This window comes from Drosophila takahashii, chromosome 3R (assembly GCF_030179915.1).
Source record: "Drosophila takahashii strain IR98-3 E-12201 chromosome 3R, DtakHiC1v2, whole genome shotgun sequence".
Classification (NCBI taxonomy): domain Eukaryota; kingdom Metazoa; phylum Arthropoda; class Insecta; order Diptera; family Drosophilidae; genus Drosophila; species Drosophila takahashii.
Genome location: NC_091681.1, coordinates 978,516 through 1,004,691, shown reverse-complemented (window position 1 = coordinate 1,004,691; position 26,176 = coordinate 978,516). Strand labels below are relative to the sequence as shown.

Here is a 26,176-nt window from a genome sequence, read left to right as displayed (position 1 = left end):
AAATTTTGTCTCGGTACTTCATCCACCGTGTAAAATTTTTGTGGTTGGATTGTGCGCAAGTGTTGCCAGGCATTTGAGCGTTGTCAATCTGGTTCTACTCTTCATTCGAAAACAGGTGATTCTATTTTCAGTTAAATATAATGCGAACCTATCGGCGCAGATATCAAATCTAAAGTAAAGAAGTAAGTGCATTCATTTGATTTTACTAATTCCATATAGTCAAAAACCATTATTGCAGGGAAACGACAATATAGTCATGGGTTAATTTTCTAATAACTCTTAGATTCTACGCAAGTGGCAGTTTTCTTATAACTGTTGGCGATTGTTAAGAAAGTTTCTTTTGCTTAAGGTCTTTTTTAAAACAATTTATGAAGTACCTGCGTATTGAAGATAGCCAAGTTTCCGAAAGTCATTGGAGCCACGCTCTCCTGTTCATCGGTATAACTTTTACCGCGAAACTTTCTTTCTGCCGAAATTGTTTTTTATTAGTTTGACATTTTGTTTATATCATTAGCTGTTAGTGTGACTGTTTTATGGTATTTTTCGATTAATTTTTAAGAATTAGTTAACTCTTCTGTTGTGAGGCTGCCACCTAGTCTCAAATTAGTGCGCCTTTTATTTGGAGTTTTAAATGACGGACGAGAAAACGAAAACCGATTTGCCACCGGGATAAATTTATCCTTCCATTAGCTAAATTTTACTTTGCAGGACGGACGAGAAAACGGCCCTAAGCAGTACAGAAGCAGAATATGTGGCGATGTCGGAGACCACAAAAGACCCTATTTATACAAGTAAACTTATCAATGAAATGAAACTTTTTTATGGTCTTTAACCTGTATTAATCCATGGCGACAATTTAAGCGCAACTAATCTTGTTGAATTCAGTTTTTCATGCAAGAAGCAAGCACATAGACATTAATTACCATCACATTGGGAAATGCTATGAAGAAGTACTTATTGATTTGAAATATTGTCCAACAAATAAAATGGTAGCAGATATACTTACAAAGAATTTGCAAAAGATAAATCATATGAAATGTACTAGATTACTTGGACTACAATAATGTAAAGTTAAAAATATTGAAGAGGAGTGTTGATTTGGCAATACTAGCTAAACATTATTATTTTTATTTTTTAATTTTCACTGCTCACAATACTCTATTGGGTCGACCGATCAATTCGGATGCAAGAACGGCCCGATCAAGGGCCGATTATCTGATAAGCAAACCTCGGTTTAAGAGAATCTAGGGACTTGTCAAGAATTGAATAAGGGATGTACCCAAGAGAGTCGGAATAAATTGGGTGATGCTATTTTTCTTTTGATTGTGGAAATCGATTAAACAGATTACTCTGCAATTTTGGGCCTCGCTGGGAGCTGACCGGATGATAATGTTTACATTTGGGAGACCCGATTAGTTTTCAGTAGAAGGCCTGCGGCGCAAATGTTTCAATCACAAGAACCGCGGCGCAAGCGCAATTGTTTACAGTAGAAGAACCGCGACGCATTTGGAACTTAATAATGAATTCTTATTGGAGTGGGGAAGATAAATAAGAGCTCTGGGGTTCGTGCGAAAGCTGAGTAAGAAGTTCCCAGCTAGAAGCAAACTGGGTAAGAAGCCTGGGATCTTGGGTTGTATAACTCCCCCCATCCTCAATTGGATCGTCCCAAATCATTGGAACTGATGGATAAAGCGAATTTAAATGAGTGGTCAACTACAATTTCATCTACAATGGTATTTGCATTGTTGGATATAATATTTTTAGGTTCTGCTTCAATATGAGCTTGTCGTGGTTTGCATATAAGATATTTTTTGAATTTTAATAAAATTGTGATTATTAAATATATTAAAGTAAATATGATCAATATTAACGGTATTGGGATTTGAGTTTGTTTAATTTGAATAAATGGTTTAATATGTTAATGTTATCAAAAGTAAGTTCCGAATCGTTTGACATAAGATGTACGGATATTAAGAAATTATTATATTGTTTAGCAGTGATATATTCCAATATCTTATGGTCTACATTAGTGTAGAAAATATTATTTATTAAAGTAGTGCCATTAAAGGTAATTAAAAACAAGAGAGAACGCTATAGTCGGGTTGTTGTCCCGACTATCTAATACCCGTCACTCAGCTAAAGGGAGTGCGAACGCTGTGTCGGGTTGGTGTCCCGACTAATAATCGTAACTCAGCTAAAGGGAGTGCGAGGGAGATAGATATATAATTTTTGATTGCGTATAACTTTTTAATGAATGGTCCGATTTGAAAAATGTCTTCTACATTTCGATAGGTATAAATATACACAACAAAATTGCATTTATACTTCTCGGAAATCTTTAAAGATGTGGGCGCAGGACCCATTTTAAAATCGTTAGTGAAGGATTGTGGGCGTTAGAGGGGGCGTGGCGCTCGGCTAAAATAAACTTGCGCTGCGTAGGAAGCCAAAGAATATGTGTGGGAAATCTCAACCTTCTAGCTTTTGTAGTTTCTGAGATCTCAGCGTTCATACAGACAGACAGACGGACAGACAGACGGACAGACGGACAGACGGACAGACGGACAGACGGACAGACGGACAGACGGACATGGCTAGATCGACTCGGCTAGTGACCCTGATCAAGAATATATATACTTTATGGGGTCGGAAACGCTTCCTTCTACCTGTTACATACTTTTGCACGAATCTAATATACCCTTTTACTCTACGAGTAACGGGTATAATGACCCATTTAAATGAGTATCATTTACAGTATTATGACCATTAATTAAAATGGCTCTTTCTTGGATTACATCAATTTTTTTATTATATTCTCTGATTTTATAACATCGAGATTTTTCTCCTTTTAGTAGTCTGGTAAAACAAGTGCTGTCTGGGCTTAAAGTGCCATAATTATTAAATACTTCTGTCTTAAAATTAGAGATTACATAATACTTATTTTTACATTTAGCGACCTGTTTTTTTGTTAGTGTTTTCTAAGCGGGAATTCTTGTTTTGAAAATACTGATTGAATATTTTCAGTTAGGGTTTTTATTTCTTTGAATAATTTTGAATTAATTACAAATATTTCGTTACTATTAAGTATTAAATCATTAATTTTATTACGAACTGCTATGAAATCATAATGATCTGGTGTTCCTGCTATCCATTTCCAAAGTGTACCTAATTCGTTGATTCCCCTTTTAACTCTTCTGGGTGTAATTTGCGAGATAAGAATTTTAATAATGTCTAAGTCATATTAAATTTCCCATTGTGTATTCTGATTGCTTATATTTAAGTGAGTTGATTCTAGTTGAAATATGTTTTTATATAGACTTAGATTAGCTATATGGAATAGGTCAGCGTAAGATTCATAAATTAGAACGGCTTTAGTATCCTTGTAAATAAAAAAATCATGGTTCGTATAGTCCATTATTTCGGAATTGGTGGCGACTATCATCAACAATACGTATATTTATACCCTTGCAGAGGGTATTATGATTTCAGTCAGAAGTTTGCAACGCAGTGAAGGAGACGTTTCCGACCCCATAAAGTATATATATTTTTGATCAGCATCACTAGACGAGTCGATCTAGCCATGTCCGTCTGTCCGTTTGTACGTCTGTCCGTCTGTCTGTTTCTACGCAAACTAGTCTCTCAGTTTTTGAGCTATCGGGATGAAACTTTCGCAAAAGTCTTCTTTCTATTGCAGGTAGTATATATGTCGGAACCGACCGGATCGGAGAACTATATCTTATAGCTCCCATAGGAAGGATCGGAAACGAAAACGTTAAAAAAATTCTAGCTTCGGTGTTTTTTGAAATATTACCTTCTACTTTTGGGGATGTTATTTTTTAAATATTTCTGAATTTTGAATTAAATATTTAAAAAATCAGACTAATATGTCATATAGCTGCCATAGGAACGATCGGAAAATTAATGGAAAAGTAATAGGAAATAAATTCTAGCTTCCTTGGTTTTTATTGTATTATCTTCTACTCTAGGATATGATTTTCTTTAAATATTTGCGAATTTCAATTTTAATTTGATCAAAATCGGACGACTATATCATATAGCTGCCATAGGAACGATTACGGAACGGAAAATTAATGAGATTAATGAAATTAATTGAACATTTTTGCGATTTGTTAATTAATAGGAATGATCTGCGAGGGTATTTAAGCTTCGGCTGGCCGAAGCTAGCTTCCTTTCTTGTTTTGAATTCATTTTCTGTAATTTAAAAAAAAATGGTGTTTAAAATTTGATGTTGTCCTTATGAATAGCATGGTTCCTATTATTTAAAATAACCTTATTGGGTAGATTTTCCTTAACTACTTGTCTTTTATATCGAGAATTAAGCATGTTTCTTTCCCCATGCTTCATTTCAAAAATAGCTTCCCCTACGAGATAGTCCTTCTTGATGACGTTATTGGATACAATGTATCCTAGAAAACTGGTTTCGTGTTTAAAAAACTTTGATTTCCTCAAAGGTATCTTCATATTAGCTTTAAATAATATATAAATTATTTTAGTTAAATCGACATTTCTCGAACAGATAAAGTCCCTGCTAAGGCATTTTGGCTTTCTCGAGCAACAATGTGAGAGCTAACTTTGACAGGGACTCGGAGTCCCTGTTAAGCGTTTTCGACTCGACAGAATGTCAGCTGATTTGTCAAAGCCAACTAAGAAGAAGAAACGAAATCACAGCTGACTTTTCCTTTGAATTACACCCAAACAGCTGGTGAAATAATCGAAGCATGCCATTTTTTGCGCTTCACAGCCCAATTCTGTGCGTTAACAGCACTCTGTAATTGTTTCTCGTTCAGATAAATTTAAGCAGTCGAGAAAGCCGATTTGCTTTCACGAACAGTTTATCTGGTCTTTAAGTTTTTCGAACAGATAGCTATCAGGGACTTTGACAGGGACTCGAGAAACCGGCCCATAATGTTGTTCAAGTGTATTAGAGAAAATGATTATGTCGTCCATATAAACATGGCATGTTTTACCTACTTCTTCCATTAGAATGTCGTCCATTGCTCTTTGGAAGATTCTTGAAGCATTGGTCAATCCAAATGGCATCCTTAAGATTTCATACTTCCCGTTATTTATTGAGAAAGAAGTCTTTCCCACATCTGAATTGTTCATTAGAATCTGATGAAACCCTGATTCTAAGTCTGAACCCTGATTCTTTCGTTCAACTTTTTATAGTCAATAACTAGTCTTAATTTAGGACTTCCGTCCTCGTTTTGGCCTATCTTTGGTATCACCAACACTGGAGAATTGTAAGGGCTCCGACTAGGTCGTATTATTCTCTCTTTAAGCATTCTACTGATTTCGTTATTAACAAAATCGGCGACTGACAACGAGTACGGATATTGCTTTCCGTAAATAGGTCTGTCGTGAACTAAAGTGATTTCCCTTTTATATCGGTACGAAATGGGATTTGCATGTTGATTTTCGAATGCTCAGTTTCAACTTTCTTTAATATTCGGTATATCATATCAGAACTTTTTTTTACTGATTTCACAATTGAGATTGTTTAAATTGTCAGTGACGGATAAATCAACGTCGGCGTGTTCAGGATTTTTTAATCCCAAACTTGTACTTTTGTCGGATAATTCTACGACGGCGCGTTCAGGATGTTTGAATCCCAACTTGTTGTGCTTTGATTTGCCTCTTCAGAGTCAGTTCTGATTTGGGCTTTTTCATCAAATAATTTTTCTTCAGATAATGAAAGTTGGTTGCAAGAGCTGTCGTTATCATAAATCAATTTTTCTTCTTCATCCCCATACTTCATTACACCTTTTTCGGTGTCGATTACAGCTCCGATTTTTATACCCGTTACTCGTAGAGTAAAAGGGTATATTAGATTCGTGCAAAAGTATGTAACAGGTAGAAGGAAGCGTTTCCGACCCCATAAAGTATATATATTCTTGATCAGGGTCACTAGCCGAGTCGATCTAGCCATGTCCGTCTGTCCGTCTGTCCGTCTGTCCGTCTGTCCGTCTGTCCGTCTGTCCGTCTGTCTGTCCGTCTGTCTGTCTGTATGAACGCTGAGATCTCAGAAACTACAAAAGCTAGAAGGTTGAGATTTCCCACACATATTCTTTGGCTTCCTACGCAGCGCAAGTTTATTTTAGCCGAGCGCCACGCCCCCTCTAACGCCCACAATCCTTCACTAACGATTTTAAAATGGGTCCTGCGCCCACATCTTTAAAGATTTCCGAGAAGTATAAATGCAATTTTGTTGTGTATATTTATACCTATCGAAATGTAGAAGACATTTTTCAAATCGGACCATTCATTAAAAAGTTATACGCAATCAAAAATTATATATCTATCTCCCTCGCACTCCCTTTAGCTGAGTTACGATTATTAGTCGGGACACCAACCCGACACAGCGTTCGCACTCCCTTTAGCTGAGTGACGGGTATTAGATAGTCGGGACAACAACCCGACTATAGCGTTCTCTCTTGTTTTAAATAGATTGTAACCTATTAGTAAGTCTGATTTTAACCCCTCGATTTCATAAAATGTGTAACGAGTATCGAATTTCGTTACCATGTGATAATATTTAATTATAGAATATCCATTAACCGTAGATACTTTTTTATATATAGGAAGTTCGTTTTTATTTTTATAGATCCCCATTCTTGTGTAGCATGAAGTTGCCCCTGTGTCAATTAAAATTTTTAGTTTTTTATTTAGCTTACTATCTTTTCGTATTATGTAGGGTAATCCTACTCCGGATTCTCTCCTAAGAAATGGTCCTCTTCGATGTTATTTAAACGCATTGTTTTATTAGCCGGTTGGTTAACTGTCCCTGTTGGTTTTTTTTACTTTGTGGTTAATCATGCTGAGTTGTTTGTGCCTCTGGCTTTTTATATTGATTCTATTTATTTCGGTTATAATTAGTGTTGCTATAATTTTTATAACCCTGATTATTGTTATACGTTGGCCTATTCTGAACCTGTATGGATTCGTCAACGTCCATCGGTTCTGGTTTATTCTGTTGAGGTTTATAGGAATTCCATTGATTTTGACTATTTTGTTGGGGATAATATTGTCTACCCTGATGCCAATTTTGATTTTTATTCTGATTGTAATTATTTTTATTCTGATTATTGGGTTGATTAAACCTAAAGTTGTTGGTATTCCTATAATTATTATTATAGTTATTATAGTTATTTTGCCTGGGTTTATTATTTGAGTTTTGTTGTCCATATAGGTTTGCCTCATTAGTCTTGCGTTGTGAAATTATATAATTGTTCGCGAATTGGGCTCTCAAATTGTTGCTTTCTAGTTCTTGTACTATTACCATCGCAATAGGCAAATCTGGTGGATTCATAGAAAATATTACATCTGAAATATGGCCGTTAAGGCCAGTTATGAACACTCGTAGTGCTTTCTTTCTATGTTTATACCCTTGCAGAGGGTATTATGATTTCAGTCAGAAGTTTGCAACGCAGTGAAGGAGACGTTTCCGACCCCATAAAGTATATATATTCTTGATCAGCATCACTCGACGAGTCGATCTATGTCCGTCTGTCCGTCCGTCTGTCCGTCCGTTTCTACGCAAACTAGTCTCTTAGTTTTTAAGCTATCGGGATAAAACTTTCCCAAGAAGTCTTCTTTCTATTGCAGGTAGTATATAAGTCGGAACGAGCCGGATCGGACAACTATATTATATAGCTCTCATAGGAACAATCGGGAAAAAAAATGTAAAAAAATTATATCTTGGGTGTTTTTGAACCTATAACATCCTACTTTTGAAAATGTAATTTTTTATCTAATTCTGAATTTCGAATAAAATTTTTTCAAAATCGGACGACTATATCATATAGCTTCCATAGGAACGATCGGAAAATTAATGGGAATATAATAAGAAATAAATTATTGTTTCGTTGGTTTTTATTGTATTCTCTTCTACTCTAGGATATAACTCTTTTCAAATATTTTAGAATTTCGATTTTAATTTTATCAAAATCGAACTACTATATCATATAGCTGCCATTGAAACGAACGCAAAATAATGAGAAATAATAGGAAAATTAATATTTTTGCGATTTGTAAATTAATAGGAATTATCTGCAAGGGTATATAAGCTTCGGCTGGCCGAAGCTAGCTTCCTTTCTTGTTTTCATTAAGTTCAGATGTTATTGGCTTATTCCTCCCATGTGTAATAATGGTTTTGTTTTACCAAATTATAAAATTCTAAAATATGTATTGGTCGTTTGTCACTGAAAACAAAATCAAGTCTTGCCATTATGGCATCAAAATTCAATACGGTTCCATTATGGGTTAGAGCATCATTGGCAATGCCTGCAATTTTATTTCGAAGAATAGATAGTGCCGAAAAGTATTTTTCACTTCCCCTTTTGAATTGTCCCATTGCTACTTCCGCCGATTCTCTCCAACTAACATAGCTTCTTCTTCGCCTTTATATTCTCGGACCGACTTAATGATTTCATAAGAAGTATCGCACTTAACGTTTGGATCAACAGCTTCTACTTGAAAATCCTCAACTTTCTTTATATTGTGATTTAATTGTGTCTTTAAACTCGCGATCTCATTCTTCAAAGGCTTCAATTCATTATTAACTATTTGTGCTATTAAATCGCTTACATTAAACGTCTGGGTATTAGCCTGGCTGCTAGAAGCCACTGCAGGTAAGGGTGGAGTCATGTTGAGAATTTTTTCAAAGTCGTTGATTAACTCTTCCACCTTGTTTGTTTTTATATAATTTTTTGATTTAAATTCTTAAAAATATAAAACTATATCTAAACAGCTCACTACTTTTATTCTTCCTTTGATATGGGATGTCTTCTTGCGCTTGATGATCCTGTTTGGGGTCGTCGTATAGCGAGGGATGGCCCTCAGCTCTTCCTTCAATTTATCACTATGGACGGCAGTCCATGTAGTGACGAAGCGCACCAGGAGAGTGTGCGAAGGCAACTACTATTATATAGCCGCAAAATTGAAAATCTGCTGTGATAGTCCGATCGTAATGAGTAATACACCAATCGAAAGGTATTGCCAAAATTTAAAGGATGACATACCAAGACTTTAAGAAAATCAATTGGCTTGGGAGAGAGAGCGGTGAAAGTGAAAAAGTGCAAATTTCGAAGTTTGGAGCTGTTGGGGCCGGTGGGGATAAATGCCCCCTCGCAATATTTTAATTGTGTTCCTATTGTTCCTATCACTATATAACTTTTCTCCGAGTGCAATAAAACTTCTTGACACCTACCTGACCAACAGATTACAGGCTGTCGTTTCAGGATCCCGTAGATCAGATCTTGTATCAGTATCTCAGGGAGTCCCACAAGGGTCGGTCTTGGGGCCGTTGCTATTCTCAATATACATAAATGATCTCCCTAAATGTCTGTCCGATTGTGATGTCCATTTATACGCAGATGATGTCCAATTATATGTTAGTCGTCCCCTGAATCTAGTCAACGAATGCGTTTCAATAAGCAATAACGAAATTAAGAAAATAAACTGCTGGGCCGAAGCAAATGGGCTTAGATTGAATCCAACCAAGACAAAGTGTCTAATAATCTATAAGAAACCCATTAATCGAATGCATCTTCCCAAAGTTCTCGTTAATAACGTAGAAATAGAGTTTGTTGAGCAAGCCACAAATTTAGGAATCGAATTCAATACAACCTTAGCTTGGACCAATTAAATCATTAAAGCTACTGGAAAAACGTTTGGCATGCTTAGACAGCTCTCCTTATCCCAGAAACTTATCACTCAGAACATCAGGATGTTGGTGGCGAAGACTTGTTTAATCCCGGTTCTCTTTTACGGCATGGAAATCTTTTCATACTGTGATGCTTTAAGCATGCGAAGACTACGCAACGCAATTTAAAAAAGATCTTACCAATTATTTAAAAAGCACAACATCATCATAATACTATTACTATTACACTCTATTTGTTTAATTTAAATTATTTAATGTTAAACGTATTTTTTTTTCTTTGTTTATTTTGTATTCCTCTTTATTAATTTTGTATTAGCTTTTAAGTTTTGTAAAATACCTTATTATAAATTTTTCCAAAGTGACCGATGTAATAATTTATAAGAACTAGTCTTGTCGCATCGGGATAAAACAAATAAATAAATTAAATTAAATTAAAATTCCCGTCGAATGAAGGGTCATATGATAAAATCCGACGCTCCGTTGAAAAGTATATATACGGGGGTGTCACAGAAATCCATTCCAACCGAATTTCCCCCGAATAGCAAATCTCGGTGTCACAGACGTCATTTTTGACGGTTTCTAAATCCCCCGTATTTTGCCGGACGTTTTGATAAAATTACCCAACTTAAAAATGTTTACCAAAAATATAACTTTATTAAAGACAACTCTAATGAATTTTATGAACTACCTGCATACTACGATTTTTATACCTATTTCGGGTTATATTTAAAAATATGCTTTTTATAAAACCTCTCATAAAAATTAGCTATAAAAAATCCGTCGGCAAACCGTCTACCTGGCAGTGTTACCAATTAGCTAGAACTTTAAAATACCAAATTTGTCAAAATTTCGGAGTTAGTTATCGAAATGTTTTGTTAACGAATTATTTATTCAAAGGTACATAGAATTGTAGTTAAAAATGAAACTTATTTCTGGTAAAAATTTAATGGTAAAAGAAGTTGTAGTTATTGAGAAATTAATAAAAACAGGCCGCCTTTGCAAAAAGTTGGCATCACTGTCGTGAAAAAATGTCCTATTTTTGCCTGGTAAAACGCTGGCTGTGAAGAAGAAGAAGACATGTAAGTAAAAAAGTACAACATTTTTGTTTGTTATTAATTTAAACTAATAAGCGTTGCTAATTTTCAGGGGTAAACATAGGTTACCAGCGCAAGACACCATATTCTTCCGATTCATTCGCGATAATATCGACATTGCCAAAGGATTTACTCAGGGCGGCCGCATTCTTGTGACCACTGCTTGAAAGGACCTGGCCAATGAGCTAAATCCCCATGGACTACCATGTAAAACCGTTTGTAAGGATCTCCTCTGCGTCCTAGCCTCTCGCAGTTTATGCCTTCGCAAGTACTATAGAGCAGACGGCATTTTGGTCCGCTTTTAAACTTCTTGCCAACTTACAAATGAAAATAACCCAACTCAGCCGCGTCAAACCGCTGTTCAGGGCTGCAATATGTAGCCTGGCGGGTAATTAAAATTTTTTTTTTTTTTTTATAATGTACAATATGCGCTTTAAACATATATTCTTTTTGTAATTTTGCAAGAAAAACATAAATTAAGTTTAAAACTTATTGGTAAATAGTCAAAATAAGTTAAATAAAATTCGATAATTATTGAATATTCGATATTTAGTGTATGCATCCAGCCCTGGTCGTTTTTCGGTAAATTTTCCGAAAAAAGGAAATCTCGCGAATTCCTGTGACACCAACGGTTTTGGTCGGTTGGTTTCTAAACCAACTGTCCCCAAATCCGTCGACGGTTTCTGTGACACCCCTGATAGTATAGCCAAAATAAGATTTTCGACGTCTTCCCAAAATGAAAATGTAATTCTGTTTGTCAGTTTGTCCATAACATGTTTTTTAAGTTTTGAAAATTTGATATGACGTTCATCACATCGATAAAAAAAACTTTTGTTCTACCACTTTTGGAAAAACTCGCTAGCTTAGCGGGAAAACAGGTATAAATAGCTAAAATTCGGAAAGACGTAACTTCTATACTACTAAAGCTACTGACTTGTGCTGCATCTCGTTTGAAAGGTATTTTTAAATGCTATAACCGCTTTCTACATGCATTTTGTGTAAATGTAATAGGTTAAAAAATTTTTGAACAAAAGACAATTTTTTAAAACTTTTTTGTTTGTTTTTTTTTTTATTTCTCTAAAAAACGGCTCTAACGATTTTCTTGAAAACTTTAAACTGTATAGCCCTTGAGATTCTTTAAATTTTGGTATATAACGAAAAATGATTTTAGATGCGACTAAATAAGTACGCTTCCTAAAATTTATTCATTCGGTACGCTACAACAGAAAACTTTCGTGTAGATATTAAATATTTGCTAAAGCGGGCCGAACGAGTAAATTTTAGGTAGCGTACTTATTTAGTCGCATCTAAAATAATTTTTCGTCACAAAAGTTGATATCAGAACTTATGTACGTTGAAGGTGCGATCGTCACTAGTTTTTTACCTCGTTAAGAGGTGTTTTTATTTGATTTCTTTTTAGCGAGGGATTGCCCTCAGCTCTTCCTTTTTTGTCGAATTCTTTTTGATTTTTTATTAATTTTTTTTTTTATTTCTGTTGAGTTGTATTTGATTTTTTACTTTTGTTAATTTTTTTATTTTTGCTTGAAATTTGATTTTGAGAGTATTAGTTTTTAGAGCAGCTTGTCTTTTTTTTGTTACGATCACTAATTAACGGGTTGTTGTAAGCAAAGAGGGATTATTATATTTATTATGTCATTATATTATATATATATTATTATGTCATCAGTTAGGTTTTTGAGCGGCGCGAATTCCCTTTTGCTTTTGAAAACTGTTTTGTTTTAAAACTTCTTTCAGGAATTTTTAGATAGCTCCGCCCCGCGTTGGGCGCCAATTAATAAGTCGCTTAGCGAATTTTAGAAAAAAAATATTTTTATTTTTTCACTTTTCTTTTTCACTAGTTTACACAATTTCTATTAGTACCGAACTTATTTAATTTTCACTGCTCACAATACTCTATTGGGTCGACCGATCAATTCGGATGCAAGAACGGACTGCCCGATCAAGGGCCGATTATCTGATAAGCAAACCTCAGTTTAAGAGAATCTAGGGACTTGTCAAGAATTGAATAAGAGATGGACTCAAGAGAGTCGGAATAAATTATGTGATGCAATTATTGGTTTGATTGTGGAAATCGATTAAACAGATTACTCTGCAATTTTGGGCCTCGCTGGGAGCTGACCGGATGATAATGTTTACATTTGGGAGACCCGATTAGTTTTCAGTAGAAGGCCTGCGGCGCAAATGTTTATATCAGAAGAACCGCGGCGCAAGCGCAATTGTTTACAGTAGAAGGACCGCGAAGCATTTGGAACTTAATAATCAATTCTGGTATTTTCTCTACCTCTCAATAAAACAGTCGCTTATAAACTTCAACACGAAGTGGTTATCATTTACTTGGTTTTCATGGGCTAGTATTCCACTGAGTGATTTAACCTCCAACATCCTTTAGAAGTGCTAATATGTGATATTTTTCTGTACTGAATGCTTCATTTACATGTTAAACTACAGCTAGTAAATGAAGGATAGAGTTAAAGAAATACACTATACAAAACGCTAGGAAAAAATGTCCCGAGCGACATGTTGAAACAGCATAAAAAAAAAACGGCAAACAATTTTTCAGTAAAACCAAAACCATTTCACAGCGACATGTTTGGACAACATTCTAAAAAAATCGCATTCAAATTTTCCATCAGGCTTTGCTAAATTCCGCTATTGAATAAACTTCCCAAAAATTCACTTCTTTTTTCACTATTAGTTAAATAATAAAATTACTTTGTAATGATTAAAATTCAATTTTTGTATATTTCTTAGAGCATAATAATTATTTTTAAACAAAAAAAATAAGACTCAAAAATAATGATTATAACAAGAAAATTTTGAAACACAGGGCGGCAACACTACTACTATTTGTATACTTTTAGGTTTTTTGACTATGTTTTCTAGAATTCGTTTCTCCCTTAATAAAAATCCTAATATTATTCTAATGGTATTCGAAAGATAAAGAGTGTATCTTTTAAAATACTTTAACATCGAATCAAACCATGATTCCGTTTGCCTCTGAGAGCTCCGCAAAGTTGACCAATATCAGCATTTTTCGAACTTTGAGGTCCTTTTGCTAAGAATCCTTGCCTCGGGGAACTTTTTGGAAAACTCAGTTTAACTTGGGAGACAAAGAATCTCCTACTGATCCCTTCCGAGTAAGGCATATTGCTATCCCGAGCCAACCGAAAAATTACTGGCGCTCCAAATCCCTTCAGAGTAAGGTATGCTATAATTTATTACCGAGCATAACTGAAGCACAGAGAAACAAGAAATGAAGTTAACTTCGACCAGCAGAAGTTTATATACCCTTGCAGGTATGCCTACTTAAAATGTTGTTTTTAGAATGTTGAAAATCAAAACATCTACTTTCTACAAAGTTACAATGTTTTTTCTATAATTTTGTTTATTATTCCTATGAAAGCCATAAGATTAAGTAGTCCGATCCGGCTCGTTCCGACATATGTACTACCTGCAATAGAAAGAAGACTTTTGGGAAAGTTTCATTACGATAGCTTCAAAACTGAGAGATTAATTCGCATAGAAACGGATAGACGGACATGGCTAGATGGACTCGGCTATTGATTTTGGATTTCAGCTGCGTCTGTTTGCGATTGCAGCTGTTTAAGGCAAAATAAGACGTGGTTTCATATGTTGTATTTGGGTGCATCCCTGGTAAAATCGAGATCGTTCGTCGCTCATATATTGACGGTCAGTAATATGATGGACGTTGATGCACTACGAGAAGTACAAACAAGTGGCCCAACGACACCAAGCACGTGCTTGATACGCGCGGGGACCTTTTGTAAATTTGGGCAAAAATGCGAGTTCGCGAGGAAGAATACATAAAACCAATAAAGACGGGACAAATAATGAAAAAAACATGCAGTTAGGAGTGAAGCAAATGAGTTAAAAAGTTAGTTTTTAATACCGGTATAGAAGTTGATGTGCAAATTAAATGATAAAGAACGGTATAGTTATTACATAGAACGCGAAAGGGCTCGTGCAGACTAAAATTTGATGTACATCGAGGTAAATTAAGAGGATGATAATTACGTGTTAGTCTAACGGGAACAATAAAAATTAGGCGGCTAACAAGTTCTACAGAATCAATATCACCTCTTATAAGATTATGCATAAAAATGGTACGAAGTATTTTTCTACGATTTGCAAGTGTCGGTAAATTAAGCAATAATAATCTACTCTGGTAGGAAGGTAGCCTTACGTTTTGATCCCAGTTCAAACTACGAAGGGCAAAAAGGAGAAATTTTTTTTGTACCGACTCTATACGGTCAATGTGGACTTGGTATTGTGGGCTCCAAACCGAAGAACAATATTCCAATATAGGACGGACAAGGGAGGTAAATAATAATTTGGTTATATAAGGGTCATCAAATTCTTTTGACCAACGCTTTATAAACCCAAGAACACTCATAGCTTTATTGACTGTCGACATTATGTGGCAGTCAAATTTAAGCTTCGGGTCCAGAAGAACGCCTAAATCATTTACTAAATATATACGGTCAAGTGGCAAGTTCTGAAGCGAATAACTTATAAAGGTAGGGGTAACCCTATAAAAGGTCATTACGTTGCATTTTAGGCAGTTCAAATTTAAGAGGTTATACTCACACCATACTTGAAAATGATCAATGTCTGATTGTAAGCCAAAACCAGACTCTATATTATTATATGTCAAACAAAGCTTAACATCATCAGCATACATTAGTACACGAGAATGTGTTACAATAGAGGGAAGATCGGTTATAAACAAAGTAAACAGCAAAGGGCCCAAATGACTACCCTGAGGTACTCCAGATGTCACTTGGATCGTTTTTGAAACAGCGTTCTTAAATATAACCCTCTGAGTCCTCCAATTCAAATAGCTTGAAATCCAAGTTAATAGATTACATGGAAACCCAAGCAAATCTAATTTGAATAAAAGAAGAGAGTGGTTAACAGAGTCAAAGGCTTTACTGAAATCTGTATATACAACGTCAGTCTGCATTTTATTGTTAAATCCATTTATTACAATTGATGACAATTCAAGTAGGTTGGTGGTAGTCGATCTTCGCTTAACAAAACCGTGCTGACACGGTGATATTAGCGAGGAACATAAATGTTGCAAATGAGATGTGATAATACGTTCAAAGGCTTTTGGAATTGCCGACAATTTAGAAATACCTCTATAATTCTGGGCATCCGCCTTCGCACCCTTTTTGTGAAGTGGAATAATAAAAGAATCCTTCCAGATAGTTGGAAAAACTGATGATGAAATAGACAATTGAAAAAGTTTAAGAATAGGTTTGCAGATGGTTGATGCACAAAACTTAAGCACACACCCAGGAAGTCCATCAGGACCGGGAGAATAAGTTGGCGTTGTTGATGTTAAATCTCTTAAGAGAGAACTTTCGGTAATTATAGGGGAAAAAATACAATTTGCCCTATTTAAGGGATTACGGTAATTTGATTCTGACCATAAAGAAGAGCTATAAGTAGTTTGGAAAAAGTCAGAGAATAAATCAGCAATTTCAGAGTCAGTCGATGCCTCCATTGAGTTAAATCGAACCGATGAAGGCAAAGCTGATGACTTACGCTTTGCGTTGATAAAGTTATAAAACTGCTTCGGGTCAGATGAAAATTCAAATTTACAGCGATCTAAATACATAGAATAGCAATGACTGTTAAGAACGTTAAAATCAGATCGAGCCACCACATATTTCGAAAAATCGGATGGCCTACCCGATTTTTTATACTTTTTATAAGTGTTTGATTTAAGATTTTTAAGTCGTTGAAGCGCATTTGTAAACCAAGGGGGCCTGTTTGGCTTTGGAGGAAGCCTATCAGGAACGCATTCATTAAAAAAAGTGTTTAGAACGCTATAGAACAGTTCAGTGGCACTTTCGATGTCCATACAGTTATAAAATTCTGTCCAATTATATTGAGAAATCATTAAGTTAAGTTTACTAAAGTCACATTTACGAAAGCTTCTCATTTTAGTTGGAGAGACTAAAGGAGAGAGGGTATTAAGGTAGGGGAGGCAAATTGTCAATTCCATAGTTGGATGGTATCGGTCTTCTGGTACCACAAGAGCGTCAATTCTAGATACCGTGACTTCAGACGGCTCTAAAGAAAACACAAGATCTAGTTGTCTATGTAATGAATTTCGTATAAAGCTAACTTGCTGTAACGATAATTCTAAAAGGCCATCCACAAAGTCATGGGCGGATAAAGGTAGAGCGACAAGTGAGTCAGTAGGAGGGGACCAAGAAATATCCGGGAGATTAAAATCACCCAAAACAATCAAAAGGTCTCTATTGGAAAGAAAGGATAGAATAGATTTAATAGCTGCTAGATGTTGCTCATAAATTATAAGGTCAGAGCCAGGTGGAATATAGGAACATGTAATAAAGATAGACAAGGATTGGAGCGTAACTTTCACACCAACAAATTCAATGTCACTAGGGACATGAGAGTGAATTCTCTCAGAATTTAGGGTAGAAGTAACAGCAATTAGAACGCCGCCCCCCTACGGGAAAGGCGATCAGTTCTGTAGGTATTAAAATTATTTGCAAGAACTTCAGAGTCTGTTATCTCTGGTTTCAGCCAAGTTTCTGTAAAAGCTAAGATATCGTCCGTAAATGCCGAGGAGTCAGCATAAAGTTAAGTCCTCTAACATTTTGGTAAGCCAATAATAAACTTTTCAGTTTTTTGGCACCGTGGAAGGCCTATTTTTTGTTCTCGGTTTATTAGGAACAAATTCTTTTATAACCAGATCATCATTAAGCCAGAAGCTTTCAGAAAGCAGTTCTTTAAACACATCAGGCGGAGCAAAAATTTTGAAAGACGATATCCTACGGGCGTATGAAAATCGAAATTGTTCAACCGCAATATCCTCGGATGGGAATTTTTCAGGAATGAATGTGGTATCAGGCGTAAATCTTGAAACAAATAGTTGCTTCCTATGTAGAACAACTGAGAGTTTCTTACGCCCCCCAGCAGCAGTCTGAACCTCACTCAGCTGAGAGCCAGAAGCGGCACCTACTGTACGTCTGGGTACAACTGAGAGATTTTTACGCCCCCCAGCAGCAGCCTGAACCTCATTCGGCTGAGCGACAGAAACGGCGCCCACTGTACCTATGGGTATGGTCGGCACCGGATTGGTTGATTCCGCCGGATCTGAAGCCTGACTTTCAGATACAGGGGCTACAGGGACAGGGACTACACCTGAACTAGCAGTATCCATTGGCACAGGTGGTTCACTTACCCCTGTGTCACCAGAAACTGCAGCAGCTACCAAGTTTGGATTTAAAGTGGATTCAACACTCGCCTTTACTGTCGTTGAGCTAGCTTTTTTGCGTTTGGGCGACTCGGTTAATAATTTTTTATTATTAAATTTTTGACATACGGAATTAAATCCATCATTGAGCTGTTTAAAAACTCGTGAAAGATTACATAGGCCGTCTCGAGTCTGCCTCATAAAGCTGCTCATCTCAACTGCCAAATCCCTGCAGGGCTCACATACCCACATGAGACCAATCCGCATTTCAATAAAGTCATTAACTCTGCCAGTAAATCCTGCACATTTAGAATGCATCATTGCTTCGCAGAGCCAACAGTAAACAAAAGGGTCATTAGATGCAGTCCTACAATTTTTCTTAGTACAGATAAGAGCCATTATAAGAAAAGTATGTTAGAGAATAAAGAGAATAAAATAAAAAGTATATTAAAGTATAGAATAGGGATGTCGAAAATATATCAAAATATCAATATATCGATATTTTTTACGAAAAAATAAATATTTTTATCGTGTTATTTTTTTTGTATAATTATCATATATCATCGATTTTTTTTTTCAATTTTTTTTGATAATTTTAAGTGGTCTCACTTTTCATCGGGACAAGAAAAAATACATATGTGAAAGATGAGCGCCACTAAAATTTATTTTTCGGCAAGTGAAAATGCATAGCATAGCATTCAGAACTCAAGAAAACGAGATAAAAAAAATGCGCGGGAAATACTTGATTTTAATATTATAAATAAAAGCAAAAGAAAGCAAAAATAAATATTGTTTTCTTTCATTTATTACTAAATAAAAACTAAAAATTATAAAAATATAATTTAAGATCGTATGTGGGTTAATGTTTAGTGGTTATCGCTTATGCAGCTTAAAATTAAAAAAAAAAAATAATAAAACAAAAATATCAAAAATATCTGATATATAGATATTTTCTTTCTGATATATCAAATATCATTTTGATTTTTTGTTTAAATAAAAAATATCATCGATACGATATTTTTAAATATTTCGACATCCCTAGTATAGAAAAATACCTCAAGTAAATTTGGCACTGGGATCAAATTCCAAAAACCACAAAAAGTATAAGAGCGAGAGAAAAGTCTTCTATCGACTGAGCGTGGCTTGTGGGGCACCAAAACAACTCAACGCACGAACAGTTAGATGTAAAGCAAGCAAGAGAGAGAGAGACTATGAGAATAGGTCTACAAGCTTTTAAACCAATCTTACAAATCGACTGCACTAGCCGCCTGTCGGATCAAATGTTTTCGGAAAACAGATTACACTGGCCTTAATATGTACCTTTCGAGGATTGACTGGTCATTTCTATTAGAAATCCAAGATATGGACTCCGCCGTCCTACAATTTTACAACTCCATTTATCCGGCCTTGGATGCTTTTGTCCCAACACTGGGTATATCCCCTTCTTCCAAGCCCCCGTGGTTTTCCAAACATCTCTCGTACCTAAAAAACAAAAAATCTAGGCTTTATAAAAAATATCAAAAATCCGGCTCTCTACTCGACTTTGCCCGTTACTCCACCATCCGCTCCCAATTCCTTACTGAAAACAGTCAATCCTATAATCTATACCTATCACAGTGTAAAGATAACTTTCGCACTAATCCAAAACAATTTTTCTCCTTCGTTAACTCCAAGCGAAAATCTAATGCTTTTCCCCCTTCACTTCGCTATCTCAATAAAACAGAAAACTCTGCTCCCGAGATTTCCAACTTATTTGCATCTTTTTTCCAGTCAAATTATTCTTCTAGACCCTACAACACATCAACACCATATCCCTATTATATTCCGCATGCTAATAACATATTTTTACCCCCTTTCACAGAGAGTGTCGTTCTGGAAGGAATGTCCTCTATTGACATTTCATACTCAGCTGGCCCTGATAAAGTGCCAAGCTGCATTTTAAAACACTGTGCCCAAAATCTGTTATATCGAATTACACTTCTTTTTAACTTATCAGTCTCTTTGACCTGCCTACCTAGGATCTGGAATGAGTCTTACATAATTCCTCTTCATAAAAAAGGTTCTCGAGTGGACATCGAAAATTACCGTGGCATTGCCAAACTATCAGCCATTCCTAAACTTCTGGAACATCTTATCACTCTTCAATTACAACATCTCTGCAGTTCCTTAATATCTCCTTCTCAGCATGGGTTTATTAGGCATCGATCAACGACGACCAATCTCCCTGAGTTCTCTCACTGGATTAATCAAGGTTTCCTGCACCGTCTACAAACCGACGTTATATTCACTGATTTTAGCAAGGCTTTCGACTCGGTAAACCATTCACTGCTTCTGCTTAAACTTTGGGATTCCCAAATAACCTTCTAAAATGGATAGAGTCGTACTTAACAAATCGCACCCAACGAGTTCTCTTTATGAATGAGCTATCTCACACTGTGGATGTCACTTCTGGTGTCCCTCAAGGTAGCCACCTTGGACCGTTACTTTTCATTCTTTTCATAAACGACCTACCTCAAGTTATTTCATACTCGTCTATTTTTATGTACGCCGATGACGTCAAAATTTGTTTCTCCTATTCCGATTGGTACCTTCATTCTCACCTTCAATTTGACCTTAACGAATTTCATAAGTGGTGTGTCAGTAATCTCCTTTTCCTAAACCATGCAAAGTGCAAGCTTATGGCTTTCCACCGTTCCTCCCCACATCTTGTCTCCTACAGCCTTGGCAATCACAACCTAGACCGCATTACCACCTCAAACAACCTTGGAGTCCTTTTTGACCATAAACTATGCTTCAATAGCCATATTACTGCAACGGCAAACAAAGCCAAGGGTGTGTTAGCTTTCATAAAGCGATGGTCCAAAGAATTTGACGACCCGTACACTACCAAAACACTGTATGTAGCTTTAGTACGTCCGATTCTGGAATACTGTTCCTGTGTGTGGAGCCCGCAATATAAGGAGCCCCAGAACATTATCGAATCGGTACAAAAGCAGTTTCTGATCTTTGCACTGCGTAATCTTGGATGGGATTCTGGCAGACTACTTCCATCTTATCGAGCCAGACTTAAATTAATCGACTTGCCGTCTTTACAACACCGTAGAGTTTGCAATGCCATAATGTTTGCCCATAAGCTTCTTTTGGGTCTCGTTGATTCTGAATCACTCCTTTCCTATATACAATTAAAAGTCCCATCTAGATTTACTCGATCATTCCGTCCTTTGCGCTTGCCTTTGTGTAGGTCTAATTATGCCCAACATGAACCTTTTCGCGCACTATGTAACAACTACAATAGCCTATACAACATTTTATCTTTTGAATAACCTATCAGCACTCTTCCGTCTAATATTTTAAGTCACCTCGAATCGTTAGAATTGTAATAAGTTAGTGTATCCCTAGTCAAGCATATGTTAGCAGATAATTGTTAACCAACTAAATAAATAAATAAGAAATTCGGCAGGTTCAGAGAGAGTGAAATTACAGTTATAATAGAGCGGCAGAGAGAGAGAGAGAGTAAGAGTAAGAGAGAGAATATAAGAGCCAATTTAGAGAGTGAAAATTACACTAACAAAGCCAAGATATTAAATAAATCAAATGGAAATGTTAAAATAACTATAACCACGTACCCGTAATCTGGGAGATCTATGAAAGTCACTAACACGATTTTTAGGCTAAACTTTGTTAGTAAATAAACACAAAATACTTGCGGAAATAACACAATATAAAACAAAAACTCAGAGCACAATGGTAAACACAACCGTTCACAAGCGACGGTAAATCGATTATGAGCAAAACAAACGATTAGGTGAGCAAAACAACAAAGGATCTCCTACAAAAGGTCTTTATTTTGCGTTGTTTTTGTGTTGTTGCCCCAGAAAGAGAAAGAGAGAGAGATTTTATGTCTCTTGTTCAGGATGAAACTAGGCGCCGAAAATGACCTCTCCACTGCTATTTGTTATGCAGGTTGGACTAGCACGACTTTCGCAACTATCTTCAAATCATGTGTCATAAATTTTAACAATAAAAATTAATTTTGTTGGTCATTAATGGCAGGCGACCATGAAACAAAGCAAAATTTTCAATTTCCGTGTATAGGTTTGACCATCCAGAATGGTGGAAAAAAGCGATGACCCCTGAGAATCATTAAGGCTGCTCGGTGAGGGAAGAGCATTCAAATTTTTATCCAGCTATACGAATGCAACAAAGCAAGCTGTGTAGAGATTTTTACCGAGCTACACGAGAATCACACATACATTCTCAAAAGCAATGCTGTGAATGCTTCCTATGCACTATGGGAAAAAAAGTCAATTTTTTTGGCATAAAATCAACTTATTTTACAAATTATTTTTAAAAATTAAATATATTTTGTGAATTTACATACCCTAATTAGCCAAGAACAGTTATCTAAGATTTTTTACTAACAACACTATAGTGTTGATAAGCAAACAAAGTCAGCTCTTCGATTGACTTTGTTGTGTGCGTAAATTAGTGAAAAATCTTTGCAAACATTCAGTGCTTATTTTGTGGAGCAACAAAATAGTTTATTATTTCTGATCATGTCAAATCGTAGCAAAGGTATTTATAAATGTATCTTAGATTACATGTTTTGATTATTATGGCTTGTTGTTCAACTGTGAACTGTTTTAAGGGGTTATATACATTTTTGAGCGAAAAAATGTTGGGAACTTTGGATTTTTTTTCATGTGTGTAGCAATTATTTTATGAAACTGAAGTTATTATTTATTGATAGTGCATGTTTTTATCGAAACAACAAGCGTTTGATCTTAAAAATATATGAACAATTTACAAAGTTATGGCAATTCTCTCGGAACCTTTTTTTTTTATAGCGGCTTGCGGTGACCACGATTGCACAAGAACTATTTGATCGATCTTCTTCGTTTTTTTTTTAAATTATTCGTAATGATTGTGCCGAGTTCGTGAACGATTATTTTCAGTACAATACAGTAACAATTTTTTCAAAAAGTTGATTTTTCGAGTACTAAAAATTTTATTAAAAAATTTTTTTCTGCGAAATCAAAATTGACGCATAAAAACTGAATCGTTCACGAACTCGGCACAATCATTACGAATAATTAAAAAAAAAAAATGAAGAAGATCGATCAAATAGTTCTTGTGCAATCGTGATCACCGCAAGCCGCTATAAAAAAAAAGGGTTCCGAGAGAATTGCCATAACTTTGTAAATTGTTCATATATTTTCAAGATCAAACGCTTGGTGATTCGATAAAAACATGTATCAATAAATAATAACTTCAGTTTCATAAAATAATTGCTACACACCTGAAAAAAAATCCAAAGTTCCCTCAATTTTTTTCGCTCAAAAAGGTATATAACCCCTTAAGTGTGAATTTTTTTAGCTTAAAACAAGAGAGAACGCTGTAGTCGGGTGCCCCGACTATCAGATACCCGTTACTCAGCTAAAGGGAATGCGAAGGAGGTGGAGATAAAAACTTTGATCCGCCGTAACTAATTCTTCTACATTTCGATAGGTATTGATAAACACAACAAAACTGCATTTTTACTTTTCCAAAATATTGAAATTTTTAAAATCGTATATAAGCGATTGTGGGCGTTAGAGGGGGCGTGGCGCCATTTTGAAATAAACTTGCGCTGCGTAGGAACTCCTAGAATCTGCATGCAAAATGTCAATCTTCTAGCTTTTATAGTTTCCGAGATCTCAGCGTTCATACAGACAGACAGACAGACGGACAGACAGACGGACAGACGGACATGGCTAGATCGACTCGGCTAGTGATCCTGATCAAGAATATATATAGTTTATAGGGTCGGAAACGCTTCCTTCTACCTGTTACATACTTTTGCACGAATCTAATATACCCTTTTACTCTACGAGTAACGGGTATAACTAACAAGTTTGTTTGTGTTCCGTGGTGTACAACTTATAAATGGCACAAAGTTGCAAAAAGGTAAAAACGCAAAGTTATTACCAAATGTATCCTTAATATCGCAAAACTAATAATTTTTGCAACTTTTTGCACGTTTCTTCAAAAAAATGACTTAAATCCAGCAACTTATAAACATAAAAAAAATTTTTGTTTTTAATAAAAAAACAATCTAAGTGGCTTTCATTAATCTTAAAAATTCAATTTATGGAAAGGGACAAGTCAAGTGAAAATCCTGGCTACAAAGGGCTCAAATATAAAGAAGCTGGACCCCCGTTAAATTGGCATCTGCTCTTAGATAATATTTCACTTTTCGTGTATATGTCAGCAATTTTTTTTTTTTACAAATTTTAAAAATTAACATAATCCGAAATTATTTTACCGTCTTACCAATACAAATACAAATATTTTAAAATCCCTGCCAATTTATTTGAATATGCGGCGTGGGCGGTGGATGAAAGCAATGGTCCGATTCAAAAAGCAAAAAAAACCGAAATTACAGCTTTTTCTTAGTAGTATATATAAAAAATTTCTAAATTGTAATAAAAGTTTCGTCCCTCCGAAACTTAACCAGGGGAGTGCCACAGGGATCTGTGCTAGGCCCTTTATTGTTTTCTATATATGTCAATGATCTTCCTAGTATCCTGTCTGAGTGTGAAGTACATTTATATGCTGACGATGTCCAAATATATGTTAGTAGACCCGTATCGGAAATACATGCCTGTGTCCGTATAAGTAATAAAATGTTGTCACTCATTGAAATATGGGCAAAGGAAAATGGCCTGGGTATAAATCCGAAGAAATCGAAGTGCTTGGTAATTGGTAAAAAGCCAATTTCAACACTTTCACTTCAAAAATTATATATAAACCATACGCCGATAAACTATGAAGTGAGTGCAGTTAATCTGGGGATAACATTTAACAATACTTTATCTTGGAGCAACCACATAATCAAAGCGACAGGACGTACATATGCTCTGTTAAGAAAACTTTCATTTACCAAATCGTTTCTATCTGAGGAAGTTCGATTATTAATCGCCAAAGTTATCCTCATGCCCACTCTCTTTTATGGCATCGAAATTTTTGGTCATTGTGATGCGCGGGATATGCGCATATGGGCGGTTCTTTTACAAACCGAACACCTTTTATTGGCTCACATTTTTGATTTGCCTGAAACTTTTTTTACACGTACTATTCGGAAAATAAGTAAACACGTGTATCAGGATTTGACCGAAAAAAAATTATTTTCCTAGTTAGAATTTTTTTAAGTGTGCCAAAAATTGTTAAATTTGAAAAAGTACCCTCTCATTGAAAATCTGTATCTCCGGTTATATGAATCCAATTGACTTCATGTCTTTTGCATTAATTCCTCTAAAACCTCTCCTTTCAAAATAAAATTTAAAAAAAAAATTGTTTTTTTAATTTCTTAAAAATAAAAACAAATTAAGATTTAAAATATATTTTTAACTATTGCCCCCACAAAAAAAAATTTTTTTTTTTATTTTAATACTTGCGCCATATTGTTAGTTACAATCGGTTTTTGTAAAAAGTTGGAGCCACTTTTAGTTTTTTAAATATCGAATTTGTTTTAGCAAGGCCTCGGCTTTTTTCTATGAAAAAACGTCGCAGCATGTAGATCTACTCTCTCACTCTTATCGGATCCTAATGGAATTTATGTTTTCTCATTGTTTACTAGTCCTTTAACAATTGTTAATGATTAAAAGTTAAGTTTTAAGTTTTTTGACAATTTCTGAATGACAAAAAGTAAAAAGTCATTTTTTAATCAATTAAAAACTTACAACTATTTATTTAACCGTCTATTTAATCAACAATAATTTTAAATTTTTTTTATATATATTTTTTTATATTATGTAATTTATTAAACATTTTTAAATATTTATTTTTAAATTAAAAAAAAAAATTAATTAAATTTAATAATTTTTTTTTTTTATAAAATAAATTTTTTTAAAAACTTAAAAAAAAAATATTTATAAATGTTTTTTAAATTACATTATATAAAAAAATAATAAATAAAATAAATTTAAAATTATTGTTTATTAAATAGACGGTTAAATAAATAGTTGTAAGTTTTTAATTGATTAAAAAATGACTTTTTACTTTTTGTCATTCAGAAATTGTCAAAAAACTTAAAACTTAACTTTTAATCATTAACAATTGTTAAAGGACTAGTAAACAATGAGA

General features: G+C 35.0%; 2 protein-coding genes across 13 annotated transcripts in view; one reads left to right on the top strand and one right to left on the bottom strand.

Moving 5' to 3' along the window:
- The window catches only part of LOC138913340 (uncharacterized), a 275,105-nt gene extending 274,302 nt beyond the window's left edge, over nt 1-803 (bottom strand). For both annotated transcript variants that reach the window (XR_011419019.1, XM_070216720.1), the window contains exon 1: nt 378-803. The gene's annotated coding sequence lies outside the window, so the exon portion shown is untranslated. The remainder of the gene's footprint in view (nt 1-377) is intronic.
- The window catches only part of Myo81F (Myosin 81F), a 1,428,838-nt gene that overhangs the window by 554,331 nt on the left and 848,331 nt on the right, over nt 1-26,176 (top strand). The window contains exon 14 of one of the 11 annotated variants that reach the window (XM_070216717.1): nt 9,651-9,785. The exons of the other annotated variants lie outside the window; for them this stretch is intronic. Within the exon in view, the coding sequence (XP_070072818.1) occupies nt 9,651-9,770 (120 nt within the window). The 3' untranslated portion in view covers nt 9,771-9,785. Of the gene's footprint in view, nt 1-9,650; nt 9,786-26,176 lie in introns of those variants that run through there. 11 annotated transcript variants of the gene reach the window in all.